Source organism: Plectropomus leopardus, chromosome 16 (genome assembly GCF_008729295.1).
Source record: "Plectropomus leopardus isolate mb chromosome 16, YSFRI_Pleo_2.0, whole genome shotgun sequence".
In the NCBI taxonomy this organism is placed as follows: Eukaryota; Metazoa; Chordata; class Actinopteri; order Perciformes; family Serranidae; genus Plectropomus; species Plectropomus leopardus.
In genome coordinates this window covers 11,033,744-11,056,512 of record NC_056478.1, presented here as the reverse complement: position 1 = coordinate 11,056,512, position 22,769 = coordinate 11,033,744, and the positions used below count along the sequence as shown (strand labels likewise).

The following is a 22,769-nucleotide window of genomic DNA, read 5'->3' as shown; positions in this document are numbered from 1 at the left end:
CACTGATAGCATTAAACTTAACGGGAAACTTCAGTATTTCTTCAATTTGGACCATTTTCCCTGTTTTTGTGTCCAAGTGACTAATGAGAACAACAGCTTTTGAAATTGGTCCACGATTGAGAGAGACTAGACTGCTAAGTTATCCCTACGGGCAATTGTGCACTGTCAATGTTACAGCCACTGTAAGTGCTGGTTTTTGCCATTGACAGGTCCAGATTGTCACTGTAAGTGTCTGACCACATTTAGAAAAGGCCCTGCAGAGAAATAAAAAGTTTTTCTGTACACTGTTCACTGATCCTGTCTATTATGGCCAAGTCTCATTAAAGGAGAAGTCCCGTTCTGAAACCTCACAGACTTTTCCACATTGTCCAAATCGGCAAAAAATTCAAGCCATGACCCTGAAAATGTTTCAGATAACGCTGAGCTCTGCTTTCTGTACTCCAACACAACAAACTCTTCTTGACACTCCTCTTTCTGACTCTCACTAACGCTTTTAACATTGTTTTCCTACAACAAATCACTTCTCCCAAGATTTCAGAACGAGACTTCTCCTTGAGCGAGACTCAAAAAAAAAAGGTCAAAAAAACAAACATTTTTTTCTCTCTGGGGTCCTTTCCAAAATATTGTCAGACACTAATGTCAATTTGAACATATTAGTGGCAAAAACCAGCACTTTAATGGATGTACATTGATGAGGGAAAATTACTAAGATGTTATGTTGTAACCTGTTTCGCTGCTGGAGCTGGAGATGTCTCTCTCAATACTGGACAAGCTCCAGTAATACCATAATACCACAAACCTTGCCACATTTACTTCTGTTTATGTAAAAGCCATCAATGACTGCTGATGACGTATCAGGGTCTTAACTCTGTTCAGAGGGGCAAATGGGCACTCAAAAACAAAGGGTAAAAAAAAACAAGAAATGAGACTGGACCTTGGTGTTTTGAAGCAGCATTGGCTGGCTTTAAATTCTGCAGCTTGTCTTTGCAAACATGCAATTTTGGAGAGAGGTTTTCTCTTGGTAGTAGTTAATGACGCTCCTTAAATAAATGCCTGTGCGTGGCCAGGACTCTAGGGAGAGAGCGGGAGAAGGTACTGTAGGTCCGTATAAATATACGGTGGGACAGGAAAAAGATTCATTTCTTTTGGTATCATGGACCACATACATCCCCCCTGCTAATGAATTCAGATGGCTGCATTACTAGGATATCGTTCAGCTGAATGATGGCGGCAGATGGCCTTCATTTCCATAAGAAAGAGCAGTTGGCCCCCTTATGTATAGGCTCTAAAATAAAACCAGTTGAGACTTATTAAAAACTGCTCTCTATGTATAAGTCTACAAGTCAGAGGAGAAAAAAAACACAGGCTTGTCCTCCAAAAGGACAAGCTGACAGAGAGCGTTTTAATGGACAAGCAGTGGTTTGCTTTCAGCCAATTTCACCACACAGACTCACAGTGTCGGGTCTAATCTGTGTACGCATCATATCCACAATTCATTAACTGATAGATACAAATGTGCGAATTCAATTCTGCATTATAATTGAATCGAAACAATTCATCTTGGTATATCTGACAGAACGAGAGCGTCTCGTCTCATCCTAAACACGCCGCATTACCGAGGCTAAACCGAACGTGGCTGCTGATTGAAGTGTGTGAGTGAATTAGATCGGCCCTGCAATGTGTCATGAAAGTTGTGGAGTGAAGTAAGGCCGTGTATAAACATGTAAATGAGGCAGAAAAAAGGAAAGTACAAGGCTAATTATGTTCCTAACTGACTGATTAAGTCTCTTTTACCAGTCGCCTTCTGTGTAAATTGCGTTTCTATCTTGGGAAATTAACTAGGCTATGTGGACCGCACATGTGTTCCAGCTCTCTTCATTTGAAACCTTCATGTTAATACTGATCTGATCCTCGTTTGGCTGTGCGAGCATATGTGTGTGTGTGTTAGGCGGAGAGAGGAGGGGAAAGAAAGATTTTCAAATGTGTGTCAGTGTGTGTAAACGCACAGGGGGAGTGTGTTTTTTTTTTTTTAAATGTGTGTGTGTGTTGAAGGAGGTTAGGGGCGGAATGCAAAACTAACTTTGAAGAAACAATTTCCATGTAATCCGTCAGCAGCCTGGCGTCAATCCCGTCGATACTCCGCTAATTACAAAATCAATGGCCATGAATTTCCACAGCTGTCACACCCACAGGACCCCTGGAGCCGAAGCTCTCCGAGACTGTGTTCAAACGAGCCGAAGCTGCCCTTTCGCCCTCCCTGAGCCTCCCTCTCAACCCCTGCCTTCCTCTCTCACACTTCTCCCTTACCTTTACATCCCTGTCTTTCCATCACCCCCCCCCCCCCCTCCCCCTTCCCTTTAGCTCTCCCCTCCCATTTATCCTCCCCCCTCTCTCTCCCATGGAGAGTTTGTCATCAGAAGACTAAAGCTCTGGGCTCAGCATTTTTCATTTTTCAGTCAGGCAGGAGAAAAGACTCCTAACAGGCATTGATTAGTCGGGGACAGGCCCGGCCTCATGAAAAGCAAACTGTCGATATGGGCGCAGCATCTTCACATTGGAACAAACGAGGCCCGTCGCTCCCCAACGCTCATTCCACTCCACTTAACACATTTTATTGACAGCCCCTGTTTTCCTAATGAAATGCTAAATATATCTCCCTCGGCTGCGGCGCGCTGGCAGCCACTGTTATGGAGATGGAGAGAATGAGAGCGCAATGTGACAGTCACACACACACGCAAGCAAGCATGCACGCACACACACACACACGCACGCACACATACGTGCACATAGATTAAAATATAGATGCACGCACGCTCTCGCACATATAGGGAGTGCTGAATTAAACAACTGTTCTCCTGACCTTTATGTCCTCTTATCAGGTTTCCTTCAGCGTGGAAGTGATCGGCTCACCAGATATAGACGACCACTTAACATTTTTTTTGTTCTATTTCTTTGTTTACTTTAATTAAATGCCGACTATCTAGATTTATTTAAGGTTTAACATAGAGATGTGGCTTTATGTCAAGCTCCTGATGCCTTAATGTTTTTAGAGAAAAATTATATGATATGAATTACTGAAATTTACAATAAACCATGAATTCAATTCATCGTTTTAAAAGTGATCTTACACATACATATTCATTACAATGTAAGCTCTGACATATTTTTTACTGTATTTTTCCTTTAATGTTCACTCTAAAGCTGGGGTAGGCAGTTTTATTTTGGCTTCATTTGACGGAAATTGTATAATAAATTTTGAGCATCTTGTAATTCAAGAGGACTGAGGGAAAACTGGACTTCTCCACCTCCTCTTGTTTTCAGTCTTTAGAAAATCAACTCTTGTGATGACAATTCTGTCCAATCACAGGTCATTTCAGAGAAAGGGCTTTCCTATTAGCCGTTCTACCTCTGCAAAAGAGTATAGACGTCCCTTCAGATGGTAAAAGCCTGATTCAACGGCTGAGAACGCTGCAGAGAAAGTTGCTGTTCCAGCATTGGCAACAACCTACACTGCAGAGCATCCCAGAGAAGGAAGACGGACCTATTAAAAAGAGTCTGACAACAAACAAAAATATATGTTGCAACAACCTCCTCCACCGTCACCGTCACCTTGTTAGTTGTTGTGTGAAACTTTTGACTGCGCCCTCTAGTGCCATCTATTAGCTGTATTAATGCCATAATAAAGATTGCATGAAAGTGTGACGTTTACATTGTTTAAAACAGACATATCTTGTTTTTTTACGTAAAGGGAGCATAAATAAGCCTTGTGAATCAGCTGCGTTCAAATAAATCAACATAAAGGAAACTAGAGCTGCCCCTTTAAAGTCGCAGATTCTAATCATCAATTCGAGACTCCTCAGTTGATGGAGACAGCTTTTTTGTTGTTTTTTTGCTACTTAGCATGCTGTGCAGTGCACTTCTGGAGACATTTTGGTCTCCAGATTTTGTTGCAGAGTGAACGCTCTTGACTTTAAAACACTCTATGATTGCCTGACATAATTCTGAATTAGGTACAGGCCTAAAGGAAACAATAGGATGCTGGGAAATAACCCAATAACAGTGGGAAGCAACAAGCAGTCATAGCATCTTGCTAGAAAAGAGGCTAATACTGTGCACCCAGGTATCATGTTTCCATCAATGCTGACTGGAGCTGGAGCTAATAAATAGCTGTTAAATAGAGTGATTTTTACTGGGAATGAACACTGATTGTAAACCTTCCTTTTTAAGACTACAGCCAGGTATTAGTTGTTAGCGGGTTATTCGTTCAGTGGGGAGGGGGCTCAAGACTGCGTCAAATGAAAGTATTCTTGGTGTGTTCCCATGTTTCCCCAAAGCTGCCTAAAATATTTGGTATTTTTGGAAACGCTGGTGTCACTGCTGGAATTCAGAATAAAGTTCTGTGGGTTTGAGCAATGTTTGGCTGCACTGTATCAGTTTATGAACACCAACAGCGGGATCCTGGAGGTCAACTATACCAGAGTTGGCGAGGGCGATGGCTTTGAGCGTGACAAACTCCTCCTTTTCCATGCGCAGCTTCTTGTAGCGTCGGACCAGCGGCAGGATGGCGACATGCAGGTCCAGCAGGCCTGAGATCCTCGCCTGCTCCTCGTCCACCACGTAGTCCTCTGCGTACACGATCTCGTCCTCGCAGGGCAGCGAGCGAAACACAATGCTCAGCACCAGAATCTCCATCCAGGCGCTCTGCAGTAGACTCATCTGGTCTGCCAGCGAGAGAGTGGAAAAACCTGCAGAATTAAAAAGAAAATGTTATTTTGGGGGATTTTCTTTCCAGGTGTCGCTGCACACACACACACACTGTTTAACCACATGACAAATCATGAGATCAACCCATTAACCTCGCCGCATTGTAATTGGCCGACTCAAGTCCTCCATGTGTTTTACGGGCTGTGTATACAACCCTGTATAATCCCCAGAGAAGTCCAACTTGAAACAGAGGCCGATGACTGTATGCGGTGGCTTAAGAGAAGAATATAAATCTGTCAAGTACGGAGGCCTTTGAAACATGAGCCGGCTGCTTCAACCATCAACCGTCGACAGTCGGTCCTGCTGCAACCCACCACATAAGCACATGAGACACCGCTTAGTGAGGACAAATCCACTCTTAAACCCAACCACCTCTTATTCTTGTCATGGTACACGAGAGAATACAAAATTAATTCTTTTCATAGCAAAAAACTGAAGCCTGGATTTAAAAATTGACAAAATGTCCCGATTCATCATTATTTCTGATATGTGTCACCATTTGTCATTATACTATAAAATTATTGATCAAATAAGGTGCAAAACTTCTCTCCAATGTAGCAGGTATCATTTCTTATCAGTGTTGTTTCTTAAAATAAAGGTTATAAATTAGTCATGTGAACTTTCAAGGAATTTTGGATTTATATAAAGCCACTTTCAGCACGAAACAAGAAAAAAAAGTGAGAATAACAAAATATATTACACCTGATAGACACCTTCTTGATCCTTTTGTCTCTCGTGTTCAACCTTCTAACATTTCTTCCAAGATCTCGAGGTCGACCCATCAACTCTCTTCTCTAACATTCACACACACCACATCAAACAGACGGACATCTGAAAGGACCTCCAGCGCCACAATACCTTTCACTGCTCTACAGTGAATAGGAAGGTGATTGGGGGGTATTGACCAGGGCCTTGAACCCAACACACTGCTTACTTAAATCTGAGGCTGTATGGATGGGAGTGGGGCAGGCTGACTTAAAAGGAGGTCCTCCCGATGGTTCTTATCAAGCAAATAGAGAAACGACGGGGAGAGAGAGAGAATGAGGGAGAGAGAAAAGAGTGCTGGGGGTGTCATTGATTAGTAGATTGTAATCAGTCCACCAAATGCGAAAGGGGGATCGATCCAAGCCTCAGATCTGACAAACAGACAGTTGATGGAGGACATCCGGTACACGTTTAGTGGGGGGATGGAGGAACTACGGGATCACTGAACGTAGATACTGTAGGCTGCATCGGGAATTCATGAATTTACTCTCCATCCCCAAAAGACGAGAAAATTAATGGCTTTAATCCCATAAGGTGTATTTAGAATAATGAGGGAGGATCAATGACTGCAGCATGTTACATGTGTGGACAAAGTGAGTTAGAAAAACCGATGTGAAGGAGCAATGATTCAGACAAGACTAATGCTTATTATTATGTTTCATACATCAAACCTCTCATTCAGTTCAGAATAAAAGCGTTAATAAATCAGTAGTACACCACCTTTTGGGGCATCGTCTCTTTTATATGCTCCGCCTTTTCTTTCTACATTTATTTTTACACATTTTCTGAAGGAAGCGTCACCCTCTTCAGCTGCCTCCTCCTTCTCTTCATCTTTCTTTTCCCCAGCCTGTGTTTTTTTCCCTTTCCACTCAATTTACTGAAGCGATGGAGTGACTTCCCGGCTCCCTGGGGGTCGCCCCGGAGCTTCAGGTGTGTCGCCCCGAGGTGGCTGAGTTAAGTGTCGCTGTGGAGGGTGATTCCCACTGATGAAATATCAATATTTCACCCCACTGATTTACTGCCGTTTGACCAAACATGACACAATATTGAGCAAACTGGGTAATGTTTATGTCTCCGTCTCTGCAGTTTTCTCCCCTATTGATGACAAAAAGCATGAGGAGACAGGAGGAACGACAGGTTTTCACTGCACTATATGAACAGGAATTATCTGTCACTCCACCCAACAAAGACGGAGAGCAGTAAAATAGAAATTAAGGAAAAGGAGTTAACCAGCACAACACAGAAGGGGTTGAATGCCTTCATTTGCTACCTTTAAGACTTATCATAATACCTAAATACCTAAAGATGCACTTGAAACAAAATGCAAACCTATCTACAGTTATATGCATTTAAATATGTGATTAATAAGGAACTTAAATACACCAAATTGAGAGAATTTTACTATAGTCAAAAGCTGAGATGGCAGAACTAAAACTCAGCTAAGCTTGGCGAGTTACCTTTTTAGTCAAACTAGCTCAGGTACGCTGTAGAGCTACTGTCATAGTAAGTAAGATAACAAACTAAATATCTCAAAATAATGAAAAAAAATTCTCAAAGTATTGGTTCAGAATCAGTAAGGGAGAGAGCGGGGTAAGTAAATTTAGCTTTAGCCAAATCAAACCAGAGTTCATCTACTGTGGTTTGGTTTTAAGATCTGTTTTGTAGTTCTGTAATACTTAACATGCTGTTTTGGGATATGGGATTGTGCAGCATTGCACATATCTAATTTTTATTGGATGGAAAAAGGAACAAACTGGTTTTAGGATGTAAGAATGACTGTGCCCTGATCATTTTCTAGCTCTAATTTGTCACAAATTTGAGATTCATCATAATTAAGTGGGGTGGCATATGGGGGAAATAATGTGTGGAAAATGAACTAATGTTTATTTAATCAAATTCTTTCATTAATTTATTTGCTCCAAATACCTGCCCAGGGACTATGGGCGGAAAATAGAAGGTTGCTAAGACCTGTTACAATGCATCTCTCCTTATTTTATATAAGGTTAATGTTTTATTGTGCACTGTCCCTGTCTAAATAAAATAAAAATGCATTATATATAAAGATAAGAAGCCACTGAAAAAATTTCAGGGACCTCTGGTCTGTCCGTGACATCACACGGGCACATCAACAAAACACACACACACATACAAAAGCTAACAGAAAGTCAGACTTGTGTGCTGCAGTGGTGTGTTCACTGGCCGGGGAATGCAGTCTATCACCGATATTTAGTGGGTTTACCCGTGTTTGAAAAACCTGTGTGCATGCGCTAATTTTGGTGGGAAAGGGAGATTTGTTAGCATCAAAATCAAAATGTTCCCCCACCAAGTCTTATGTTGCCTAAACAATTTAACCACACGAGTCCATTCTGCCTTTGTAATGCTCTTTTGAATGATGGTGAATCCAATTTGGAAATTAATTCTTTATCCGTAACACTCCATGATATAATAGGACATACTGAACCATATGATTTAACACCATAGCATGTGTCTATTTCTATACGGTGCCCAGTCCTCAGCAGACTGTGGGCTGTTAGTGATTGTTTACAGAGAAGAAGAGTGCTCTGGCTATGCAACAGTACAGTACAGGTACAGATCAGATAAGTAGTTGAATCCCTATTCAGTACAATGAAGAGACTGAGTGGTTGGCAGTGAAGCTTGAAGCTGTCATTGAGAGCTGGGTCTAAAACAGACAGCAGTTCACTCTCTATTCATTTAGTATCATTACAGGCCTCCTAAGAGCCCTAATGGGCCTAATAAAAAGACAGAGGTAATAATGAGACTAGAGGGCCCTATATGAGCAGGAGGAGTAGGAGGGGGGAGAGCCAGGGGAACAAGAGAACAAGGAAGCCAGAGAGTGTGTGTGAGAGATATGATGAGTGTGTGTGTGTGTGTGTGTGTGTGTGTGTGTGTGGCAGAGGAAAAGCGAGGAAAGAGGAAGAAAGTGGTGCTGAACGGTAAATACAAGAGGGTGGTGAATGCTGTTGCCTCGAATATAAATCTACACATGTTGTTTGCATTTCCATGTCGGTGACGGCGTGTGTGTTAACAGCTGTGCGCAAATTAGCGGCCACCTCTGACCTCCTGGCAATCGTGCTGCGATTCTGTTTCCATTTTCATGACAGTGCATGTAACATCCAATCAATGGCTGCCTCGTGATGAGTTACAGCCTTCCTCGCAAACATGTCGGCTTCACAGAAAAACGTCTCGATGCAAATATTTTGCTTCTATATTTAAAGTAAACTCGGGCAGATTATAGTGGGAATATTCAAGCCTTTAAAATGACAACATGTAACAGAAATACGTTGCATGCTTCCTCCACATCTGTATGTTGAAGGACTTTTACATTAATGGAGCGATCTGCAGTAATGACTCTTATTACCTCATCGTTAAGGCCATTTGCGCAGTGGGCTATGAGTGTAATGGTGGGAGTGGACTGTTAAACTGTAGGGACCCCTTTTGTCTTAATCGTTACTTGGTGACACTCTGACCCGCTGGCCCCGGGTAAAATGTCCCCAGAGTGTCACATGCCCCTTTAATAACTCTGTCAAGTCTGGATTTAGATCTACTGCATAGCATTCAAGATCAATAGTTATGCATAGAAAATGTAACAGAGATTGAGGTCCAAAAAAATGATGGTGAATTTCATAAATTAATTTCTGCACCCCTGTAGCTGTGATTAAAATAGAAGAGTTTGATTGTGGATCACTCTCAGGAATTTAATTTTTTAATAAGCTATTTATAATATAGTTGCATTCTCAAGATGGAAAAACTCTCTTTGTTCCCATGAAAGCGTCTTCCCAGTGGTCCCAGTGTCCCTCGAAAAGCCAAATCTGCTGATCAGACCTCACAGCTCCCCTGAGACTTTTGTTAAGTCAATCCTCGAAAGGTTCCCAGGGCAGGTTTGGTAACGAAACACTTTTTAACCACTCCAAACTGCATTCATTAAGGCGCAAAATGGAAATTTGATGATGAATGAGTGATTAGGGCTAACCATGGACAGACCAGACAAATGCTGCTGGTTTGTATTTTGCCAGCTGGGAAACGAGTGAATAAATCTCCAAACTAGCCATGTATAACTATGTAACATTACATTACGGCTTATATTATTTTGACAATTGATTAATTATTTCTAAAAAAACAACAACCATCAAGTGCTCTTTGATTCCAGATTCTTAAATGTGAGCATTTTTCTTTGTTTTACATCATTTTAAATGAAATATCTTAGGTTTTTGTACATACATATACTGTATAAGGTCACACGTGAACAAAATCAAAATAGTTCACTTCCATTCAGTGTGAGCAAAGAGGAAAATAATATATTTGCTTCTGGCGGCAAAGCAAATTTGCATCTTTGCATCACACCAAGTTCAACTTTAGTGAACTTTGACCAGCGAAGTCGCAGCCTCAACCAATAGCAGAGAAGTATATGTGGAGGAAACAAGGATTGTGGATTTGTCTAACAAGACAATTTTGTACAATATTTGTTTTTTACATTATTTTATTGGTTTTAACTCAGGTAAAACCATGACTCAGTTATTTTACTGTTTTTAGGGTTATCTATTATTTTATTTTATTTTGTTGGTTTTACACATGCTATAATCTTTTTTGGCCTATTTATCTTATTTTATTCTGTTTTTGTCCTTCAATTTATTTTAATTCATACATATTATACTTTAAATGGTCTACTTATAGTATTATTTTTTTATATATTAATATAATATATATTAATAGTTCTGACTCACATCATTTTATCTTTTATTGGCTTATTCTCCATCCTGCTTATTACTTTATGATGTTTTGTTGATATTTTTAATGGATTTGATTAATTTATATTGTTGGTTGCTGGCTTTTGTTTTGCACCTGTAACTACTATCTCACACTTTGTGCAGCACATTGTGCTTCCACCTGAAATGAAATGTGCTAGAAAGTTTTTCTTGCTTGCTTTTCTTGTGCTCTGAGAAACTGTGATGAACATTTAATTGATCAGTAAAGAAAACAATTGGCAGTTAATTCATAATGACACTTGTTTGCTGCAGCGAATGAAAAAATTGTGGAATAGCCGCATGTGCAATTTTGTCAACGTTACATTTAACTGGATCAATGAGGTGTTTTTACTTTGAGTCTGACCTGTGCTCCCTTTAAACATACTGAGCCTAAAAGTGTCTGTTTCAACTGACAGAGATAAAAAGGAAAGAAGATCTTACAACATTTGCATAACAAGTCTTATTTAAGAATTCGTCAACAAGGGCCAGGGAAATCCATCAGTATTTCTCCAAATAAATCAATTTTACTGTGTAGTCTCCTTAAGTAAGTAAGAGGATTGCTTTCTTTAAGTCTGGGATTGAAATGGAATACATTGACATAGGGGCGGATCCCCCCTACAACCCCCCCAGACTCTCCTACCCTACCCAGTCAAATCAAAGGTTTCAGCTGCTCTTTATTGATTAGATTTTAGAATATGGGACTAGCTTCTCCCTTAGGTGCAGATGAGTAGCAGATGTTAATTATCCTGTGTGTGTCTCTCTCTCTGTGTGTGTGTGTGGTGGTGGGGGGGTGTTTATGTGTGTGCAACAGTCAGTGAACTACTTCAGTAATCTCATACTGTATCATTAAAGCAAATTAATGTTCAAATGCTGCTTTACTTCTTCGCTTTACCAACAGCATATCACCTAATCATTTTACCTTTCATGAATCCAGTTATTAAAACTCACAAATGAATGCATTAGAAATAGATTTTTAAATGTCACGAACCAAAACAACTCATCAAATAATCCTAATCTATTTCTTATGTCATACAGTTATTTTTCTATGAGTTAAAAAAAATGTATTTTGTTTTCATCTATTTCATCTATCTACAAAAAAAGTTCAAATAAGTGCTTAAAATTGTTAAAATGTTAAAATAAGAGATGGGTCCTAAAACCATAGCCCAGATAACACAGTCATTCATCAGCAGTCACGCCTCTCTACCTGGGATATGTTTCGCCCAGCCGATGATGACCACCAACTCGCGGTCGGCCAAGTCGCACAGCGTGGTCAGGGCCTTGATGTCTCCGTCAGGCATGGTGGGGTCAGGCATGGCATAGATCTTCTCTGGCTCCACGACCAACAGATGGGAAACAATCTTGGTCACTGAAAGAGGGGATGCAGGAATGGAGGGAGAGGAGAGAAATGTGGTGTGAGACAATTTTAGGGGACAGCATGTACAGTTTAAAAATAGAAAACAAAAAAACTGTAGGCTGGATTTAACTAGGGTAACAAAAAATATTATCATTCTTTAAAACATTATTTAACCACATAAAAACCAACAGAGATAAAAAGAAATCATTTTTTTAATGATAACCTGACCAAGAAGGCAGCAAAGTTACACTGAGTACATGTGGATTAAATATAAACAATAAAATACAAAACAACATTAATGTAGTAAAAACTACTGTCTATACATCCAAAGAATATATATTACATTTTCAAAATATTAATTCAAGATATAGTCTGGTACTTCATAATGTATGGTGCAAAGTCAAAAAAAGTTTGCAGGTCAGCCTGATGATGAATCTGACTATAGCATAACTGAAAACAGGTGTTTTTCCCCATCATAGCGAAAATCTACAAAAAATGTCACTGTGCATTATAAAATAAATACATTCTTAGTCCCAATTTTTTTAAAATGCAGTTGTGCAAGTTGTGAAACGACAGCTTTGATATAAACGCTAAATGAAGTCTTTCTGTAATGCTAGGGTTCCAATTAAGTCTGCAACGTTCAGCCGACCGAGATAGAAAAACAATCTCTGTGACTCACGTGGCTTTTTGGCTGGAGGGGGGATGCTGAGGCCGAGGTAGGCGCTGTTCTCTGCGTCCAACCTCCGTTTGTACTTCTGTCTCCCCCCTCTCACCCGGTCCAGACGTACACCTGCAAAAAATATCATACATGTATAAATGCAGTGTCGGATGTGCCTAAAGGCGACACAAACCGGTTTTACCACAGCGATCGTGCTAAAGGGCCGCTATGAAGTTTGTTCTTTATGCCTCCTTTGCATTTTTGCACAGAACAATGGTGGTATCCAGTGTGATTTTAGACAGCATGCCGGTATTATGGAATCAAAAGAGGTGTGACGGGCGTGATGATAAACACAACAGTGTTGGGGTCAAGTGTGACATCTACAGCCATGCTTTAAAAATAATAACAATAGCATTAACATACCAATAACACTCATTGTTAATCTCTGTAACATGGCGGCTGATCTCGGAGATATTGAATCTCATTGTTTTCACAATTGGCGGACCTTTAAGGCTGCTGCTCTTCTTTGAAGTAGCCGCTAACTGCCACTGTCTGCTTTTTAAATCTCCTGCAATGGGTCGCATGATAACATGTCATTAAAACGTCACACCCGTCCTACCCATGGTCCTGTGCTGCCAGCTGTCTTGTTTATGTAGACACCAATTTGGCACCGTTACTACCTCTTGTGACAGCTCAAAGGTGAGACAACTTTGCCCCCCCCCCATTCTGCAACTGTACCTTAAATAGAGAATGGCGAGGTGGCTTAACAGAACTACATTCCCGCCATGAACAGGAAGTGTAAAAGTGCCTGTAGGCAAAAGCCATTAGGAATGCAGTACACAAAAAGAAATGAGAACAATAAGAAATTTGCAAATTTACACGTATCGTATTCTGCTATTGCCCTGCTACGTTTTTTGTCTTTATTGTTTGTTTACTTTGTTATGTATTTATGTGGATTTCTGATTATGCTCTTGTTCTTGTTTGGGGGCGTGTCAGGGGTCAGGGGAAGTTTGCCTTGGGCGCAAAATTTGCGAGGTCCAGCACTGTATAAACAGTAGCTAAATCCAAAGCAACTTTGATGCAGATTTTATGCATTTACATCTGCTACTGTAGCAATAACTACCTCTACTGACTAAAGCTATTTGCATATATTTTGCTGAGTCATGAAAAGGATTTCAGTGTTTTTTATTATTTTTAATTTCATGATAAAACTAAGGACTATTTCTTCAGTATCATACAGCTTTGCAAAGAAACATTTTTCTGGTTATATTATATTTCTAACTGGAGTACCAAGTACGTCAAAGAAGCCTTTCTTATAATGTAGTAATTATATATACGCATATACTTTACATTATTTTTTACCTTTAATCTGAAAGAGTCCTTGTTGCAGATGGAAGAGTGTAAGTACCTAGTTAGTATACAAACTGACATATGAGGGATTATCATGAAAGCCATCTCAGAGGACACTGCAGGCTACATCAGGCGCACCTTATGTGCTGGATTTACACCCTCGTATTAAAAGTTGTTTGAGCACTGAGAGAGAGCAAACAGATTTTACATGGTCAAGTGGAATTGAGTCGTGTGAGATTTCCCAGTGACTCGTATAAATTCCTTTGATTCCCCTGGAAACAAAAGAATCCGATTAGGATGGTCTTTCAATTTCCTGACACCGACTATCCACTAACCTAATTACCCAGCGTGCCCAGAGGGAGCTCATTCTTCCCAGCAAACACAGTGAGATCATTTTATGCCTGGCAGATTGAAGCTAAATCGAGAGCCCCTCTCCTAACACAGCTTTCCATTTGTACGCCTTAAAGTAATCAATAAGGCTTGCAAATAGACTTCTTGTTCTTTGAACACATGTGGATGCGGTTTTAATTAGTCAGTTAGGCAGCTAGGAACTGGGTTTTTGCGGCAGATGGAGCTTCAGTGGTTGTTCCTACCATTACTCTTGGTTAAGGTAAATTTAAAATTATAAATTGTGCTTCAGGGAAGTGTGCACATGCACTCCAGATATTTAATCAATTCAATAGCTTCTCTCTATTAAATGACACACATAGGCCTAATAAAGGGATATGCAGTTAGTAAAGGCTTTCACAACAACAAGCTTGTGTGATGCAAAAACTTAAAGGGAGAGTTCAGATTTTTTGGAGCGGAGTTGTATGAGGTACTTCTCCATAGTCACTGTATTACATACAGTAGAGGGCGGTCTGCACACCTCCAGTTTGGAGAAGCAGGCTGGAGTCCGACACGGAAGCAAAGCAATTTACTGCTGTGGATGGGGGTCAGCAATAAAATGTGCATCAGCGGAAATGACCCAGACATGAGCAAGAAATTAGTAAAAAGTACAGGTAAATTAGCTGAAAATCAGCAAAAAAAAAAAAAAAAAAAAAGCCAAGCCCAACAACATACAACCAATCCATTGATGTAAAAAACAAACAATGGACCCGTGACCCACCATTTGGGAACCACTGATATTAAATACACTTGAACTAATACCCATTCTTTCACTGGAACCTATTTTTAAGTAGCTAAAATATATTTTATTGCTGTCCCCATCCACAGCAGTACACTCTATAATCTGACAAGTTGATCTTACTTTAAATAATCTTGGAATCCAAATGTCTTGAAAAAGGAAAAAAAATACAACTTCAAATCTTACTTTATGTTTACTTTATATCTGAGTGTTAAATTTACCTAAACTTAAGCTGCATTTACTTAATTTTGTGAAGGTGTTGCAACTTAAAAATGACAAGTGAGATTAGCTGTTTTTTTCTGAACGTTAGCAACTTCAGTAAACCAAGTTAATCTGACTTAACTTGATCATGACAAAGAGGATTTTGCCTAATGATGAAGTTAGAGTTCTGTTTCCTAGCATGTTTGAGAATATACAAATATGACTGACTAGTTTGCAGTTCACCAGTAAACTTGGTGAACTGAAGTTGTTAAAACTGTCATTTTTATGTTGCAACAACTCCCCAAAATTAAGTAAATATAAAAAATGTAAATAGTGAACAACCAGATATAAAGAAAACATCAATTAAGAATTAGCATTATATCAAGGCAATCTGTTTCCTAGATGTTTTTTTTTAAAAGTACAATCAACCTGTCAGATTTTACAGTGTACATTGCTTAGCTTCCATGTTGGACTCCTGTCTGCTTCTCCAAACTGGGGCCTGCTGACTGACATCCACTGTATGTTTGCAATTCACTGTAACAAGCAGGTGTATACACTAAATTCACATGCTGTTCAAATTGTTGCTGCTTTTGTCCCTGACACACATGCACACAGAAGCACACACATCCACAGACACAGATACACACACACACACACACACACACACACACACACACACAGGTTTCCCTGCTGCAGGCTGCAGGGTCATGTGGCTGCGACAAGCGACAAGTGACCAAACAGCCGGAGTTAGAATTCCAAGATCCGCGGGGGCTGTTTGAACTGGAACATCCAACTGGCCCATAATTAATAGACGCTGACAAGAATTAAGAGCTCAGCGCTAACCAGTTTCAGTTTACAGCTTAGCGGCGCTGCAAACGGCAGAGACCAGAGGCAGGAGGGCAGAGAGACTGACAGAGGGGGTCGGATAATGTTGAAGAACGGGGAGCGAATAAGACAGAACAAGCTGCTGTTTTTGGCTGAATGTATCAGTTTTCTGCAAGATCTCAATTTTTTTCTTCCTCTTCCTTCTGTCTGTCTCTTTTCCTCTCTCCTTTTCAGCATCGGGTGTAACATCTCCCTCCCTGACAGCCCTGCCTGTCCCAGCCAGCGCCTGATCCGACCAGCGCAGGATTATCTCCTCCCCATGTGATACGGCACAGTACTGAGAATCTGACCACAACAAGACAGCTGGATGAGGCCCCTTGTAGAGGGCTGCGGAGGGGAGGGAGGGTTTGTGTCACCGTCAGCACCACATTCCACACCTCAGGCCCAAAACCGCAGCAGCCTCAGTGCTTCAAGACAATCTGGTCCAGAGGAGAGCTCGTGTCTCGGCTGTGGGAGAGCCTGTGACATGGGAGAGGGTGGGGGTGGGTTGGGGGGCACAGATCATCTTAAAAGCATCCAGATCCATTTTTTACGGTTGCTGGCCCTTCATAAAGTGTGGCAGCCAAAATATGGATGCAGGGGTGAGGCTGTGGGGAATGAGTGGTGGTGGAAGTGTGTGTGCTGAATGTTACGAGCGTGGTAAGATCATACAGAGCAGTACAGACGGGCTGAGACACAAAGATACTGGCTGACAGTCGCTCCTTGCTCTGTGTGTGTGTGGAAAGACGATGAGGCATGTTTGCATAGGAGCAATCTTTACGGCCACCTGACCCCCGGCTTCCCTTTCACATTCAATATCTTTATTGACTTGTACAACCTTAAAGCACATTCCCGACTAGAGTGGCCGTGTTTTCCTTTATGTGGCGGCCGCTGTGTGCATGTGTCATGTGGTTTATTTCATTAATTTAATGTGTTTATTATTTATTTGGATCCCTATTCCTTTAAACCAAGCAGCCAATCTTCCTTTTATGTCCACATAAAAATAGTAATAATAATAAAGTCAAAATCTTACAAACACATTTGTAGACAGGTATAATTAATTCTCACCAATGAAAGATTTGACATCAAGTTTTGCTTATGAAAAACGTACGTATTGTGTCTCACATGTTGTGAGACATATTGATGAAAAGATGCATCACTCTAATGAGTCTTACAGCCTAGTACATTGTCAAATCTGATAAGTTGATGTTTTTTGAAAATAAATATATATATTAGTATATTGGGGGAATATTTTGAGCACATTTGAATATTTATACATATTATAATTACAGCTGAGGTCCAAAGATACTGGAATCACCATATATAATACCCACCATCCTAACATTTCAAGTTTTTCTAAAGTGCATATAGTGTATTTACATTTTTTATTATCATTATTTTTGAACATATTTTAAAATGTTTAATTTTTGTCATATCATTATTCATTTAACACCCCCCCCCTTTTTTTCCTCATGCTTCTGACTCTTGAGATGCTATAATGTGTACATTTTGTAAGTGTGAGATTAATTAAGTGTAATCTTAAGTTTTTGTTTAAATTATAGTATGTAACTCTTATGTTGTTTTTTAAAACCCCTTAAAAACATGACTTCTGTGACCTCAGTAGCTGCAGGGTCTGCACACTGATTAGAAAAAAGTAGAACAAATCAAACATAACCAATAGAGACAACGTGGAGAGAAGGGTGGGCAGTAAAAAAACATAAAAAAACAAAAAGTGATTTGGAAGAAAAATAGTTTAAAAGTCAAAACAGCAAGCTTCAGAAATATCTATTAGAGACTAACAGAGGCTCTACAGAGGACAGATTTCATCACGTGCATGTGGCTTATACACTGTGTATCAAGCTTGTGTGTTACTATGAACATGTGCGCGTGTATCTCACGCAACTATTTTCAGCCGCTCACCTGTCAGAGGCGCTTCTTTCTAGAGAATGTGTCAGAATTGGCTGGCTGGCTAACGCTGCCAAAGGGAGATTAGGAGCTCCCTATTTTAGCTGGGAAAAATCAGTGGGATGCAGCGTGCGCCCCCTCCTACACAGCCGCTCAGCCTTTACAAGGCGCAGGGACCTTACCCTTCCAGAGCTCCTTCTGAGGGCCGAGTCTGCGAAGAGCTGCAGACATCGGACAGCTTTTGTTTGATTGTAGCAAGAGAGGGAGGGAAGAGGGAAATGGGTACAGGACAAGGGGGAGGAAGGGGGGCGTTTCAGGATGGCGTCCCACCTGCTCTAACCCCCAGTGGGCTGACAAGACAAAGCAGGAGTTGTTCTCCCATAACCGCGCACACTGGCATCGCTCTCTTTATCATGTTTTACACTTTTCATAAATCTGAGCCGGCGTGTCCGCAAGGGGTATTACTGTGTATTACAGAGCCGCGCTGACCACAAATGTGCCTGTAATCGAAAACATCTGCGCGGCTGGAGATGGCCGGGTCGATTCAGGATCCCCCGGTGTGTTGGCGTAGCAGGCGTTTGGTTTGTGGCGTTCACACAAACTGTTGTGGGAGAAAAAGACAAAGAGGGAGAAGGGTGCCAGCAGGAAACATGGACCTCAAGGTCCGATCCCATGCCACTTGTCATGGGTGATATACATTTGGCATGTGCGTACATGAATATGTGTGTGTCTGTGTGTGTGTGTGTGTGTGTGTCAGAGGGTTGTAAAGAGGTCAGCACATCGCTAAATCCCCCTCTTCAGAGGAACACGTGTTAGCCTCCGTGTCTGATCTATCACCTGCCAGACAGTGAGGACAGGCCAGCGCGGAGCCTCTGGGTGGGCGCTGACTCTCAGCTGCAGTCTGCCAGCTACTCTGACACCCGAAAAAGCAAACAAGGCCCCAAACATGTGCTGTTAGATAGACAAGTTTGCAGTACAAGGAAAAATCAAGTAGCACGGGGTCAGAGGGGTCTCTCTTCGCAGTTTAACTCCTTGAAACCTGAGCAAATCGTCTTGATTTATTAAAAAAAAAAAAACAAAAAAAAAAGGCAATGGGCAACCACAGACGAAATTAGTAAAAAGTACAAGAAAATTACCGGAAAATTAATTTTCAAAAAAAGGGGAAAAACAAGAAAACACAAGAAAAAGTGCTTAAAAATTATAAGAATTCTGTAACATAATTTTAAAAATGTAATTATGATAATTAGAAATATAGTTTTTCCCTACTTTTTTCTTTTTTCCCTAAACATTTTTCCCTAGCTTTTTAAAATAATTTCTTAAATCTACTAATTTCTTGCAATTTGTGGCACATTGCTGACCAAGTTGCTCATTGCTTTTTCTCCCTTATGTTTTTTTAAAGAAATTGCACCAATTGGCTTCAGGTTGAAAGCTTAAAATACTTGTGAAGGGCATCTGAAAGCAGCACAAGAAAAATGATGTCGCTCGAGGTTTCAATGGGTTAACTCCCTTGAATACACAGGTTTTGAGTGCAGTTCAAACGTATCGGCTAAGACTTTAAAGGCATCCATACAGTATAGACTTCTGCTATATCTTTATTTTGATGATGTAATCTTAGTGTATAGATTGGTTTCTGATCTAAGCCTATTGATTGGAAAGGGACCTGACAGTCTGTGATATTGGATATGGCTTTACTAATCTTTTGTGTATGTGGCTGGAGGAAAATAAGGCTGTAACGTTACCCCGGTAGCCACGTTCGCTCAGGAAAGACTGCTGATCCCTATCTGTGGTCGGGCGAGGGCGAGACAGCAGTGTAGGTTGCCAAAATAGTCTGGCAGCTTGTATTTATCCACCACATTACAGTGGTGTCAGAAAAACCTCACAAGCAAAGAATACACCACAGGAACACTGAGCTAACGCTAAAACCGGCGCGCATCGACCTCAGAGGAGGAAAGGCTGAAGTGTCTTTTATTGAAATTGTTCAAAATGTCAGCCAGCAGGGGCTGTACACGTCTTTTTTAACTGGACATACTTTTTAAACATTCTGATTTGTTAACGTGAAGGTGCTATTACTTGACAAAAGCAACTTGTTGCAGCCCTCTGACAACAAAAAAAGCTAAAAAATAAACCTCCCATCTGAAGCAGAAAATACTAGGAGTGAGTCAAATCACAAAGCCAAAAAAATGCTAATTCAGTCCAAAAAAATTCTTGCATCATTTAACACCATACAGTAATGCTATGGGGTTATTAGCGCTGCTATTAGCTGCCGGCTCGGACTCCTGGCAGGAGTGACTGACACCATACCTTCCGCGAGTTGTAATTACGTGAGAGTTTTTCCATTGGACCTGTGACCTTTTATCAGCCTCAGCTGGACATTTAAGGGGTCACTGAGCGAGGCAGGCTTTCTCGAACAGACGCCTGTCGCTACCCTCCACACAGCTCATCCAGCTGCTCTGCTGAGAGGCAAAGCGGGATCTGGACAGAAGCCTCTGATTCGAATATTTTATCCAAGCATTTCTTTGATTTTCCTCTCACAAAAACTGGTCACTCGCAACCACACTCACGCATAACTATCAAACAGACCTAATATATAACAGCTGCAGTTGATGTTTTGGCCGACACCAGACTCCAAACACACCTGAAGCCACCAAAGCCAGTTTAAAAACTGAACTCGGCTGATTAGCGGCAGGTGTTGCAGTGAGGAGGGGCTTCCCATGCCCACCAACGGTGCTGGTCTATAACTGTGGCAGCTGGCACTTTATAATTCAGGATGGCATGCTTAGAGCGGAGCTTAAAGGGGTCCTTGTGGAAATATTAGACACTTTTAGAACGAGTGATCACATAAGTTCTCTCAACATCTTCGGCAGTGTGAGGCATTTCTTGTGATACTGCCGCACTGTGGGAGGTGAAAGCCCAACTTTGGGATAATGTGGGCAACGGTAATAAGAGTTCATGAGGAAATAACTGTAAAAAATTAATATTTTGGTCTTTGGAATAGAATTAAAATAGAGCAGAGGATAATAATGGCAGCATGTGGTCGTAATGTAATGCATATCTCTTAAAGGATAACTTTGGTATTTTTTTTAAATCTTGACCCTTATTTTAGCACGTGTTGTGTCCAAGTGACTAATGGGAATGGAAGTTTTTGAAATAGGCCCAGTAGTGAGTGAGAAAACTGCAGCCGGCAGTTGAGATTAAAAGCTGCTACTACTTGGGGTAATTGTGCACCGTCAAGTGACAACAGCTTGGACAGGATCCCTGCAGAGATGGACCTTTTGTTTAACCAGAAACAGCCCCAAAATTACTTTTGCCAAAAGTTTTATCTCTGTAGAGATCCTTTCTATAATGTCTTCAAACAATCTGAGCCCGTCTGTAGCAAAAACAGGCACTTTTAATGGACGTTAATTGAGGGTGCACGAAAGCCCAGAGTGGTTACAGTACAGCCTGTTTTGTTGCTGCTGGCTGCAGTGCTCTCGCTCAACGCCAATTTAAAAACATTTAAAAAACAGAGTTATCCTTTAAAACTAGTTTGATTCTTACATGACACCTGCATTCCTGTGACACTATGCGATTATTTCTTTTCCATGACCAGCGCTTGGCCACTTGTTACATGCTGATCTCATTACATGAAGTAGGGCAAGCCGCTGTCCCCCACTGATTCCATGATCAAAGCCCCCCCACGTCTGTGAGAGGCCACGCCACGGCACTACGCCACGATTAAATGTCCTTTTTCCTTTTAATTGAATGCCATCACTTTCAGAGAATCACCTACTGTGCCACATGTCGCTGTGGCTGTGATGCCGCGTCTCAGGAGCAGCAGGCGGTGGAGGCTACAGATTCCCCCTCACACACACACACACATGCTGACTGTCCACATCAACGGCTTAGCTCGGCCCGCCACAGACAATACCCCACCGTTTTTCCTCTAAGCACGCGCTAATAGTTTCAGCTTTATTTCTGAAGCAACTTTGTTTTTTCTGGCCGAGAGTCAAAGCCTCGGTGTGAGATATTTGGGCCGGGATGAAGACATCAAGAGTGGGCGCATGTATAAATAGTGTTGTAATGGCAATACAATGGATGACCCTTCATTGTGGGATGAACAAACACAGCTACGTCAGTACGTAGTGAAGTTGTATTAGTGGCAGTGGACCAAGAGGCTGACATACAATCTTGTGTTACCAGCACAGATTGCAGTTAACTGCTGCTGGCTTCTATTATGAGTTGTGTTTGGAGTTGGCAGAACACAACAAAACTGTGACTACGGGTTATTTTAGGAAATTAATGATGTTGTGTCTCTAAGATAAGTCTAGAAACAAATTCTTTAAACACCTCTTTTTATAGCAGGATATACAGGATATCTATAAATCATACAATCAGTGCTGATGGCAGTGGATTAAACTCCAGAACTTAACCTGCTGTGATCTGTCCTAAAACTGGGATACAACGTCGGACAAAACGGAGACATTTATGCCCCCTCACTGTGTTACTTTTATACTCAAGAAAACTTAAAAACCTCATGGTTCTCAGGCAAGTTTTTTGAGGGAATGTCTTTTTTTTGCTATGAATTTAAGCTTCTTTATGGACATTTATTTGGGGTGGAATGACATAAAGATTAATCTAAATATTTGTATATTAAATCTGCATTCAGATTTGACTGAATTACTTTTGGAAGGAGCATGAAATTTGAGGTTTTAAAAATTTGAGGCTTTAAAACCTAAGCAAATTGGCTTCATTTTCTTCAAAAAAAAAAAAAAAACCCAAGAAATGGCTCCAAACATGAGCAAGAAACTAGTAAAGAGTTACTGTGCCACGTAGATGAAAAATATGAAGCTCAGGTCGGTTAAGCTTTAGGATCACTCCTCCTTTCACGACTGATATGAATGAGAGAAATGCTGGCAAAAATGCATTACTGTTAACTATACTGGTGAAACATTGCAGATTTCTGTTAGCAAACAAACCTCTTCCTGTCTTGGGGCTTTCAAACAAATCTTTATTGACAATTGTCAGTGGCCAGAGCAGACC

General features: G+C 40.9%; 1 protein-coding gene across 1 annotated transcript in view; it reads right to left on the bottom strand.

Annotated features, from left to right (window-relative positions):
* LOC121955513 (steroid hormone receptor ERR2-like) overlaps positions 1-22,769 on the bottom strand; it is a 46,569-nt gene that overhangs the window by 931 nt on the left and 22,869 nt on the right. Inside the window, exons 4-6 of the mRNA XM_042503509.1 lie at positions 12,326-12,436; positions 11,497-11,658; positions 4,476-4,745 (exon numbers count right to left, since the gene is read on the bottom strand). Of these exons, the coding sequence (XP_042359443.1) occupies positions 4,476-4,745; positions 11,497-11,658; positions 12,326-12,436 (543 nt within the window). The remainder of the gene's footprint in view (positions 1-4,475; positions 4,746-11,496; positions 11,659-12,325; positions 12,437-22,769) is intronic.